This window comes from Haliaeetus leucocephalus, unplaced genomic scaffold (genome assembly GCF_000737465.1).
Source record: "Haliaeetus leucocephalus isolate CR32 unplaced genomic scaffold, Haliaeetus_leucocephalus-4.0 Scaffold284, whole genome shotgun sequence".
Lineage (NCBI taxonomy): Eukaryota > Metazoa > Chordata > Aves > Accipitriformes > Accipitridae > Haliaeetus > Haliaeetus leucocephalus.
This window is the reverse complement of record NW_010972720.1, coordinates 6,724,665-6,736,946: the sequence shown is the minus strand read 5'-3', so window position 1 is coordinate 6,736,946 and position 12,282 is coordinate 6,724,665. Positions and strand designations below refer to the sequence as shown.

At 39.0% G+C, this 12,282-nt stretch overlaps 1 protein-coding gene across 1 annotated transcript; it reads left to right on the top strand.

The window, feature by feature from the left end:
- Window positions 1-2,304: 2,304 nt before the first annotated feature.
- On the top strand, window positions 2,305-11,972 carry CASP3 (caspase 3, apoptosis-related cysteine peptidase). The gene is made up of 7 exons (XM_010569999.1): window positions 2,305-2,452; window positions 3,748-3,840; window positions 6,097-6,221; window positions 6,727-6,855; window positions 8,827-9,002; window positions 9,520-9,637; window positions 10,537-11,972. The coding sequence occupies exons 2-7, from the start codon at window positions 3,767-3,769 to the stop codon at window positions 10,761-10,763; spliced, it is 849 nt and encodes a 282-aa protein (XP_010568301.1). The 5' UTR covers window positions 2,305-2,452; window positions 3,748-3,766; the 3' UTR covers window positions 10,764-11,972.
- The last annotated feature ends 310 nt before the right edge of the window (window positions 11,973-12,282 follow it).

Below are 12,282 nucleotides of genomic sequence, written 5' to 3'. Positions count from 1 at the left end.
CACAGGGGCAGGACTCATCACGCTCTTCCCCTGCTCCAGCAAGGGGTCCCTCCCATGGGAGACAGTTCTCCACAAACTTCTCCAACACGAGTCCTTCCCACAGGCTGCAGTTCTTCATGAACTACTCCAGCATGGGTCCCTTCCACAGGGTGCAGTCCTTCAGGCACAGACTGCTCCAGCACAGGCTTTCCCACAGAGTCACAGCTGTCTTTGGGCACAGCCATCTGCTCCAGTGTGGGCTCCTCCACGGGCTGCAGGTGGGCATCTGCTCCACTGCTCACCTCCACAGGCTGCAGGGGAATCACCTCCTCTGGCACACCTCCTCCCCCTCCTTCTTCACTGACCTTGATGTCTGCAGAGTTGTTTCTCTCATATATTCTCAGTCCTCTCTCCAGCTGAATTTTTTTTTTTTTCCCCCCATTCTTAAATCTGTTCTCCCAGAGGCGCTGCCACTGTCTCTGATGGGCTCAGTCTTGGCCAGAGGCAGATCTGACGTGGAGCCAGGGAAGCTTCTAGTGGCTACTTACAGGAGCCATCCCTGCAGCCCTTCCCCCACCGCCAAACCCCTACCACACAAACCTAATACACATGCATATTTTAAATATGTCACGTATGATACCCAGTTTTTCCTCACTATCTCTCTAGTTTCTGTGAAGACTCTTAGACAAGCTCCAGTTGTGATGCAGAAAAATGCAGTAAGCTCTAACACTTCATTAAACAATTGAAACTGTAGGCTGTGAGCGAGGCTTGCAAAGGCTTTAGTAAGAAATATTTTTATGCTATGTTACTACAAAATGTGTTTTACACTGTTCAGAAACAAAGTACTGCACTTCATTGTAACTGTAGGTTTTGCTAGCTACTTCTTCAAATTTCATTGTTTCTTTGGCATTGGATCAAGGACAGCAGTTTTAGAGTTTTAAGGTTGCAAAAGGGTCAAGGAGATAAGTCTTAATTTAAGGCCACTTAACTGTTGAAGATCTTTCTTATTGCTTGCAGCATGCTTTAACATTTGTGTTACAGAAGCATTCAGGGGACCCAGTCTGTTAGGTCTCCAGTCTGCCTACTTAAGTCTGCTGCTGTTCACCAGTGTTATTCCCACCTGCTTACTAAAACCAGTCCCTAATGGGATGCAGCAACTTGGTTGGAGCACACCTGATGTGAACCCAAGGCAGCCTAACGATCCACTTACCCTCCCCAGTAATTCCAAGGTCTCATCTGTTGGCCAGAGAGTTGTTAGCTTTCCCTATACTTTAGCTGAGTCTTTAAGTAGTTACTGGTAGGCCAGGCTGGCTCATATGGTAGACAGGAGGTGACCACAGCTCATGTAGGCACATACTTACTGGTTTATGCTAGCTGGTTCATGTACTTGCAGCACTGGCACTGCAGATCTTCACAGTGCCAGACAGCTGGCATAACCACATGGGCTTTTAGCAGAAGTTGAATTCCATGCTGACATGGCTACGCTGCTCTCAGTTCATCTGCTGGCTAGTATTGATAATGGAGTTGGTATGTGATAATGTGCTTTTTTATATGGTGTGGTTCTTCATTACTGTTGGCAGACAAAGAACAAACAAGGAAGAAAGTTAACCTTGTTGCTGCCTCTCCAATTAGTCCCAGCCACAGTGAAGGGTTTGGGTTGTGCTTCTGCACATAGTGCTTCTCCAGCAGAAGGAACAGCATGAGTTGCATCAGAATTGTGGGTCAGTCTGGTTGGAAGTTTTCCTGCAAAATAAAGTTTTGTTCAAAAGTGTCAGGGTGTGAGCTCAGGAAAGCTGGGAACCAAAGCCAAGGATGATTGTGGTAGGGACAGGGTTGAAAGACGCATAGAAAGTCGTGGAAGCTGGGCTCTGCTGGATCAGGGGAACTTCTAGTGTTCTTGTCAATGAAAGCCATTCTTTCCGCTTCCCAGGGATCAGAAGCTCTGCTTTTCAGGTACAGCTGGGTGGACACACCAATTGTCACTCTAGGGGAGACTTGGTTATCAGTGCTAATGCTCCCTGCCCAATGACAAGGCATAGGGTTGGATCACTGTCATGCCACAGGTCTTAGGTACTTGAATTACCCTTCAGAAGTGCATGTCTTTTTTCACATAGGGAACTCTTAAGGAATTAGACTTTGAAATTAGCACGAATGAATCCAGATCATGGTGCTAGGCAGGCAGGTTCAGCATTGTAGATGTAGTTCCTGCCCCATGATACTGTCTTTAAAGTGATTTTCTAAAATATAAAGCAATAATGTATTTTAAAAACTTTATTTCTAAAATATCAAGCTTATTTGATACTTTTGTAATTTGGTTTTCAGGAGATTTCCTGTGCACTGCTAACTTACATGATACAGTTCTCAAGTCTGGAATAATTTTGTGAGCAAGATTTCATAATTAACATCAGTGCTCCAAGATACAAAGAAATAGTATTCAGAGTAACCTTGAAGATCTTTTGAAGTCGCTAAAAATGTAAGTAAATGTCTTTTAAGAAACAAGGAAAGAAAGAGGGTTATACATACCCCAGATTAGTGCTTCTGATGCATCAGTAATTGTTGCCACAGAAAATGCATGTTCATGGTGTACTAGCTAGACTATAGATATAAAGTTAAGAGACTTAATATAATAATAATATGACGGTGTAAGATGACAAATATAGTTTGCCACCACAGAACCTAAGCCTTAAATAAGAATCTTCATCATATCTGACCGGCAAAGCATATTACTTGGTCTGGTTATTTATACATCCCTATTTACTGTAAATATATCTGCTAAGTTTCTTTAAAATTCTTGCCTCATAGTGGCTGGTTTGCTTCTTGAGGTCTAAGCACTTAATTCACTTCTAAGCATTTATTACTTTGTCCTATCTGGCAATTTAACTTTATGACGCTTAATCCTTTTCTGAATCCTGAGTTAAAGATAACCTGTGGTAATGTGTTCCATGAGTACACACAGAGTAGTTGGGAGGGAGGTTTCTTGCTTTTAAATTGATTTCTGGCTTGGTATCAATCATCATTTCTTGTCCTGTGTTCTGATCAAAAGTAAATAGCAGCCCACAGCACAGAGTCCATTTCATCAACTATTTAAGGTTGTAACATTTTGGTTTTATGTTATTTATATTGCAGTTGCCTTCACATACACCAGTTAGGATTGGGTGATGTTTCATTTGAAACTGAATGCAGAGAAATTATTTATTTCTCAAAATACTATGACCCAACATCTGATCTTCCATGTTAGTCTTTGCACACATCCGATAACCTGTGTTGCTTGGTTTTAGATCTCAATTTTCTGTCTTACTGAGATGGAAGGATCCATATATGACACAATATTCATAATACTAAAATGCTACTAATGCATGTAAGGATATTACAATATTATAAAGATTGTCTTAAATTTGTTTGTCTCTTATCCTGCTTTTTGTAGGTATTTTCAATGATTTGGTCACAGGGATCTGCAGACTGTTTTTTCCAGAGTTGTTTTAGAATACAATAATTTAGAAAAATATTTGATGTTCTTCTTTCAAATGTAAGATATGTAGGGATTACTCAGAAATGCTATTTGTTGCCTCCCGATACTAATACTCCTAGGCTAAAGTTATTCTGCTTGACCATCCCCTTTTAACATTCCTGTTTTCTCTATAATTCTAAAAAGTTGCACTGTGATTGTGTAAGGCTTTAAGGAAACCTAGCAAAAAATTAAGCAATTTCAAGGTATTATTTAATATGAAAATTAGCTGTCATATATTTCTATTTTCTTATGTTTTCAAGCTGATAACTGAAAGCCATAATGGCAGACATAGGAGATGGACCACGTTCAGGCGAAGATCTGACAGATGCAAAATCTATTCCTGGTTCCAAAGGGTAAGTGAGGTACTTTTGGTTTAAGTCTTCAAGTCTTGAGGAATCTTGTGCTGTAACAGAAGGTGAGACCCATAGAAGAAGTAATGCTAAAAGGAAAAGTTTAAATTATGGTAAATTATAATAATCATAAAAACCTATTAGCGTTGTTGTACTGGCTGAAAATATATAGTCTGACAGAACAGGCCACGTGTATGTACAAGGAACTAAAAAGCAAAACACTTGAGGTGCAGTTAGACTTGACTTAGAATTGTCAGGTGGTTAGCTGTTCTTGAAAAGAGACTTCTCTGTCTCACCCTGGGCTAAATGTTCACTCCTTTCCTTGAACTGCTTCTAGAGCTCACCTGAACCTGTGGCAGACAGCTCAGCTGCTTGAGCTTACCTGCTGTAGGGTTATATGTGCGGAAGCACAACTGCAAGGGGAACTTAGAGGGGTGGAAGGGAGGAAACGTAGGCCTGTTCTTCCTGGTGACAGCTAGTTGTTACGCTGGTGTAGCACTATCATCAGATTACGCTCTCTCTGGGAACCTAATTTGTTTCTGAAGTTATTCTTTTTAGTATTTCAATGAAAATTAGATTTAAGAGCATTACGGACTTTTTATTTGTAGAACACAATACGACAGCGGGCCCCAATCTTGTAATCACTTACCTGTGTGCTTAAATGAGAAAACCCATATCGACTTCAGCATATATGGACTGAGTAAAATTGACAGCTGTTGCAGAGTCATGAGTGGTGGTGTAGTTGGTGTGCTCATTAAGGCAGACTTAACAGGTGCATACGGAGTCTTGGTCTTTCTAGGTTTTGAATGTTTACTTGTGAAAATTCAATGGTAATATGTCTTTTGGTTAGAATTCAGAATAGATTTACAATTTCAGAGCTGATCTTGCCTCCTGATAGTAAAGATGATAGTAAAAAAACCCAACTGATTTCATGTTGATACAATAATTGGTTTCCTTAAACTAATTTTTCATGTTCTCCTGCGCAGAGGCATTATCATTTTAGATGCAGTTCTTCCCTGAGTCTTTAAATTTTAACATTTTACAAGTTGCACAGAAGATTACTACAAATACAAATGACTCTTCACTTTTTTTTTTTAATTATTTGTATATGTGCACATTTTACCAAACTTGAAACAAAAGTTTTATTTGGGAGCATAACTATACAAAGCAGTTTTACTTATTTTAACCTTTAGGCAATTACAGTCTTCACTAGTTATGAATCAGATCTACCAACTGATTTCACAGACATAACTTAGAATCATAGAATCGTTTGGGTTGGAAGGATCACAGAATTGTTGGATGGAAAGATCATCTAGTTTCAACCCCCCTGCCATGGGCAGGAACACCTTCCACTAGACCAGGTTGCTCAAAGCCCCATCCAACCTGGCCCTGAACACTTCCAGGGATGGGGCATCCACAACCTCTCTGGGCAGCCTGTTCCAGTGCCTCACCACCCTCACAGTAAAGAACTTCTTCCTCACATCTAACGTAAATCTACCCTCTTTCAGTTTAAAACCATTACCTCTCGTCCTATCACTACACTCCCTCATATAGAGTCCCTCCCTATCTTTCCTGTAGGCCCCCTTTAGAGTACTGAAAGGCTGCTATAAGGTCTCCCCGGAGCCTTCTCTTCTTTAGGCAAAACAACCGCAACTTTCTCAGCCTGTCCTCATAAGGGAGATGGTCCAGCCCCCTGATCATTTTCATGGCCCTCCTGTGGACCTGCTCAAGCTGAATGCAGTACTCCAGGTGGGGTCTTATGGGAGTGGAGCAGAATCACCCCCCTTGACCTGCTGGCCATGCTTCTTTTGATGCAGCCCAGGATATGGTTGGTTTTCCGGGCTGCTAGGGCACGTTGCCAGCTCATATTCAGTTTTTCATCCACCAATATCTCCAAGTCCTTCTCCTCAGGGCTGCCTCAATACACTCATTGCCCAGCCTGTATCCATGTTTGGGATTGCCCTGACCCATGTGCAGGACCTTGCACTTGGCCTTGTTGAACTTCATGAGGTTTGCACAGGCCCACCTCCCAAGCCTGGCAAGGTCCCTCCGGATGGCATCCCTTTCCTCTCTAGAGTATCAACCACACCACTCAGCTTGATGTCATCGGCAAACTTGCTGAGAGAACCTTTAGGGAACAAGTAGCAAACCTTACCAGCTTCATTGGTTTTGCTAAAATAACCTTATTTTATTATTATTTTGAAACTAGAGAAGAGAGATCAGAAATTAACACCTAAAGTTTGTCTGATTTCTATACAGAAAGAACCTACCTGCTAGCAAGTCTATGGACTCTGGAATTCTGCCAGACTACAGTTACAGAATGGATTATCCAGAGATGGGGGAATGTGTAATAATAAACAATAAGAACTTCCACAGACAGACCGGTACCGCTTTCAAATTTATAAATTTTTTCCTTAATTTAGATAAATTAGTGGCATGTATTATTCTTCAAAATTAAATATGCAGACCAATTTTGCCATCTAAAATTAAGTTGTTTGAATGGGTATGATTCATTTCAGTGCATTCTTCCAAATATGCATAGAGGGAACGCATGAGGTTATAGCAGTAACGTGGAGAAAAATTGATAGGCAGTACAAGTCCGTCTTACCTTTTAGTCTTGATTTCTGTTTTGCAAATGAAATCCTTTTTTATGTCTTCATATAGATAGGTAGATATAAAAATAAGGACTAGCTAAATCTACAGTATAGGTACAGAGAGAGGGAGGTCAGGTGCATGTATAACAGTGCAATGTTTTTTCTGTTAGAGTGGGTCTGGAATAATAGAATAATGTTCTAGAATGATACAGGTATAAGTGACAAAAGAATTTGGCTCAATCAGACCATGCCATCTGTATCATATAAAAAAATAATACATTTGTCTTATGTATAGGGATGTTACCCCGTTCGGGTACAGATGCAGATGCTGCAAGTGTCAGAGAAGTTTTTATGAAGTTGGGATATAAAATAAAGATCAACAATGATCTTTCATGCAGGGACATTCTTGAACTCTTGAAAAATGGTAAGTGATAATATCTTCAGTGTGTGTATTAAATCAACCACTGTTTCTGAATACGTCTCTAGCCCTCACATCTCTTCTTCCATGATTCTTTTAGATGATATTTCACACCTACCAGTGTTTTTTTGCTAAGGATGACATGTACATCGTAGTTTCTATGTTTATTCATCTTTGCTGTCTCTCTATCTTTTGTGCCATGACTGTTGTCTCCATATCCTTTCTCATCTTCTAAGAAGGCTGGAAAAAAGGCTGAAACTTAAATGCAAACTGATTTATGTTCTGACTCTGGGATCACTGAAGCTCTCTGAGTTGGAAAGAAACCTGCTTAATTGGGTAGAGGGGTTCTGTGCTATATCCTTAGTGGTGTGGCCCTGTGGCCCCTTAGTGGTGTTCTGATCCAGGGGGGCTTCTGACTGAGGGACCAGAACTGCAAGTGTGTGGACTGAATTACTCTTTTAGAGAAACAACTCATATTTTTTTTGACTTGTGAAACAAAACACCCTTCTGTCAAGTGAGAGCTTTATAGTAGTGTCTGTGTTAGTCCTGCTTTGTTTGGACTTGACTACATCTAGACCAGTAAATTAAATGGTGCCTGGAGGTATCTGTAGCCCTGGCACACAGTCTATTGTAGTTCACTGTTGGAAGGTTCTCTGGCATGACTGTGGCTTATACCTACTAGCGCTCTTCAAGGCTGTTGCAGGTCACAGTTCAACAGTTAAAGTGTTCCAGGGATTATTCCCAACAGCCAGTTAGCCTCCAGCAATCCTGTTTGGTTTTTTGTTTAGTTTTTGGGTTTTTTTTAATAAATGTGTTTGCTAACATAGATGTAGGTACTTTAGTGCCAGTTAATGTTAATGCCAGAGAATGCTTTCAGGCATGGTTAATTTATTAACCATGTCTATTGACAGTAGCTGAAAGTGGAAAGGCCTCTGTCTTACCTGTGTTATAAGGCCTCCAAATAGAAAGTGTAAACTACAGACTGCAGCCTAACTAGAGATTCCCAAAAAACAGCCTTTCCTGACTCTTCTAGGTGTAGTGCTTGTCCATGGATTGTAGAAATGCCTGAGTGTGCATTGCTTGAGAAAAATCTAAATAGTTCAGTTTTTCCAGAATAGAAATTCAGTGTTTTGGCAAGCTCTAAACAGAAAGCTTCAGCTTTTGGGACTGTTACACTTTTAATCTACAAATTCTTGCATCTTCTTGAGTTTCCCAGTCAGAATTCCTTTTGGAGCCTTTCTTTTAAACCATGTTTGTATCTTTTCATATATTTAAAAGAATCATCTTGGTCCTCAAGTACAATCCCCACAATGTCAGGCAACAAAAGACATCAGAGAATATCTGTTTTATGCTCTTTGCATACCACAAGATGGAAAAAAAATATCTACAAACACTTTATATCAAGCTTAAATGTCTTTAAGTACAAAATTCAGAGGCTTGAAAAATCTTTCTAGACCTTGCTACGGGGCAAGAGGGAGAGAGAGAGGGGTAATGTGAGTACCTAGGTCCCTGCAGCAGCAACAACTTTCATACTACATTCAGTTCCCATGTAATCCAAGTAGTTGAAGCATCTCTGATTGGAAAGAGAGGTAAGATTTCCCCATCCTTTCCCAAAACTCAGAACTTCCCATCAGTCCAATCCCAGATCACGAGACTGTTGACCATTACTGCATGAGCGAGGTATACCATTCAGACTTTGAGACACTGTGGGAACACCTTTGTCTCCTCACAGTGTTCCTGGCCTAGTTCTGTGGCCATGTCTTAGAATGGGTAGGGTTGCCCTTTAATTTGGGGTTTTCTGTGTCCAACTTCCTAAAGTGGAGTAGGCTGGCTCCTTTTGTTCAGAAGTGAAAACTGGCTGGAGGTTTCTAAACACAGGAGTTGGTTTTTAAAGACTGCTGTCACATAGGAAGCATCAAATGTTCAAAGCTTTTAGGGAGTGCAAGAAGTTACAATAATTCTCTTTTTTCTTTCAAGTTTCTGAAGAAGATCACAGCAAGCGAAGCAGTTTTGTTTGTGTGTTGCTAAGCCATGGTGATGAAGGATTCATCTACGGTACAGATGGCCCTCTTGAACTGAAAGTACTAACAAGCCTTTTCAGAGGTGACAGGTGCAGAAGTTTAGCAGGAAAACCCAAGCTCTTTTTCATTCAGGTGATGTACAGCTGGACAATGATCATCAAATCAGCTGCATACTTAAAAGAAAATTGTTTCCCAATTAATTATTAGTGCAAAAAAGTTAATTATTTCTAAAATTGATTTAAATGGAATTACTTTAGAATGAGATTCTCTTCAGGTCTAAGAGTGGCACAATCTGCCTTATTAGGTAGGCAGTATTTGTAATAATTCAGATTGCATTACCTTAATTCTATGGATTAAGTAAAAACTTTCTGAACACTAGCCAATATTTTAGTGAGTTGCCGAATGCGCTTTTGAATGAATCTCTATCTTAACCAAACTGTGTAGCTGATTTAAATAAATGCTAGTTACTTTTCTTCTGAGTCTGTCTAATGGAAATGTGACATAGAAATTCTTGTTATTTTTTCATTTTTTTTAATCAGGACATTACTGTGTTTAAAACAGGAAAAAAAAAATCAGTATTCTGATCATAATTGCTGCCTTTATTTTGTTATTTTTTATTTCATTTTCCATTCTTCTCTCCACCAATTAGGCTTGTAGAGGGACAGAATTAGATTCTGGAATTGAGGCAGACAGTGGATCAGAAGAAACAATGTGTCAAAAAATACCTGTAGAAGCAGACTTCCTGTATGCATATTCTACAGCTCCAGGTAAGAGACTTGCAAAGAAATTTTTGTTCCTGAAATTGTATCTATATATCAGCTCGTATTGATATTCTACCCAGTCAGTGGGTGACTGTTTCATTTGTTCTCTTTCATGGAAATATGAACTTTCTTCCCTCAAATTGTTTTTTCTCCCCTGATTGGATTTCTTTTTGAGGTAGTTGCTATTCTCAGTTCCTACAAAAAAACCCGCAAAATCCAAACCCTGAATGTACATCTTTCTCACTAGCAAACCCTCAAATATTCATTTGCTATAAATTCAGTTAATCTGAGTTGTGCAAATAAGTTACAGCAGGAAGTAAAAGGTATTGTTAGTTCTGAGAGAACAAAACAATCAGATATCCTGTAGATACATATGCAGAAGTGGGTGATTAACACCAGCGTATTATTTGCCTATCGATTCTGTTTTCATTGCCTCCTTAAGCAAAATCAGTAGCGGCAGAGCCCTTAGTATGCCCTTTACGTTATCAGTTATGAGCAGGTTCCCGTCTTTAATTCATGCACGTAGTCCTGAAGATAGTGACACTGACATCCATTTTGCATCTTGGCTCTATCTGTAGTCACGTCTCCTTTGTACATGTATACTATATAAAGAAGTAGTAAGTGATTAAGGCTAAGACTGTTGCAGCAGAAGATAGTTTTCCTGCCTTTTGATTTTCTACCTACTTAAAGTATTCTTAGATTAGAAAACATGAGAGGATTAGAAAAATTTTTTGAGCTGGAATTTGGGGAGATTATAAAATCTAAATTTTGTTGGTTAGTGGTTTTGAGTTTTTGTTTTAAAACATTGATTGCTATTAGAAACAATGTATTGTTCCCCTAATTACCATCCTGTCCTGTATCAGATCTGCTATATCTGATCAATTTGACATCTCTCTTTTCCCCAGGCTATTACTCCTGGAGGAATTCAGCTGAAGGCTCCTGGTTTATTCAGTCACTGTGTAAAATGCTGAAGGAACATGCAAGGAAACTTGAACTCATGCAGATTTTAACTCGTGTAAATCGCAGAGTGGCAGAGTATGAGTCCTGCTCAACACGGGAAGATTTTAATGCAAAGAAACAGATTCCGTGCATTGTCTCTATGCTCACCAAAGAATTTTACTTCCCTTGCTAAAAGAATTTCACCTTGTAATTTTTCAGTTCATGTTTTTATCTGTAATTTATATGCAGTGTTAGTATGGAATACCACTTCTAAATCTGAACTACTGTTCACTGCTGTGTATGGCATAATGAACTATCTCAAAGTTAGATATGTCCATTATTAGGAGTAAAACATAGTATGGCTATGTTAGAAATGCAGACTTGAGTAGCTGAAGCATAGGCAAATTTGAAAGTAGTGCTCTGAGTATCTCGGAAAAATTGGGAAGAGGAGACTGAAGAAATCTCAGATCACTTACCAGATCTATTTGGTGCTACATTTCACTTTGCTGAAGGGGCAGAGAAAAGAAGCAGTTCTTAGAAATAGTTTGGTTTCATATCTTTGCCAATAGAAAGAAGATTCAAAATGTGATATGTTTACTAATGATGGTAATATTATAGTAGTGTTGTTCTACATTTCTTCTTAACTCAAGTTCTTAAAGTTTAGGTTATAAACTAACCTAAACTGTTTTTATAACTTAGGGCATAAACTGTGGAAGACAGCCAATTCATTTTTTTACATACAATTAGGAATGATATTTAGAATACAGTCAATTTTCTCCTGATTATTTTATAACTTTTTGTATGGAATATTAGGTAAAGCAATTATGTCAACACGGTAGCTGTTACAAAATAAATTTTGTATTTTGACCTTGAAGCTGAGTGACTAAGGGACCAGTCTTCCAAAACTTTTTCTGCAGCTCGCTAAGGGGGGATCTGTTGGCACATATTTTGGGCTATAAGAATAGGTGCAAAGGGAAGTCTACGTTCTGAATAGTCTGCTTTCCTCTTTCTGGCCATAAATAAGAGTGGGTTCGCTTTGTGCTATGTGCGTACCACATTTAACCTGTGTGGAAACCTGGATTTGTGATACTGGAGAAATTTGACTTCTTAACTCTAGTATCAGCTTGAGTTAATTACAAGACTTTAGCTAAAATATGTTAAAAAATAGTAAATTTGTATCTCTTGACTCTGAATTTTGTGGAAAAGGTTTTTGCAAAATCGTAAAACACTTTTGTTGATGTTTCAGCTTGTGGCAGTCTTTTTAAGATCAGAGGAAGACAGAATGGTAAATGACTATAGGGTGCTTGCAAAACAAGACTTAAATCTCTTTAAATTGTGTAGCATAAACAATGTTATCAAATTGATGTTCATTTCCAGAGGCATTTGTGGTTGTTTTTTTTTAACTTAAATACTGTTTCCTAAACTGTACCATGCTTTTCTATGTGTATTATTTGTTTAGAATCTGATAGCTTTTGCAAATTAACTTTAACATTAATTATGTCCCCTTTTCTCAAAATACTACTTTCCCTTTTCTTCGCCACCTGCCTTACCACCCAAAGTTGAAAAGAAGCTGCTTTAAAGCATTATGTGCTGTATAGCCAGGTAGTAACAGTAGTGATTGAGACATGGGAAATGCAGGTTCAAAAGTTATGCAGAGGAGGCAGTTTTAAACATTGTAGGTGAGTTCTCTGATGACTGCCTGCTGAATAGGA

Coding starts and splice junctions, on each gene's coding strand:
- CASP3 (XM_010569999.1), top strand. CDS start 3,767: ATGGCAGACATAGGAGATGGACCACGTTCAGGCGAAGATCTGACAGAT. Junction 6,222..6,726: donor GAACTTCCACAGACAGACCG/GTACCGCTTTCA, acceptor TCTTATGTATAG/GGATGTTACCCCGTTCGGGT. Junction 9,003..9,519: donor CCAAGCTCTTTTTCATTCAG/GTGATGTACAGC, acceptor TCCACCAATTAG/GCTTGTAGAGGGACAGAATT.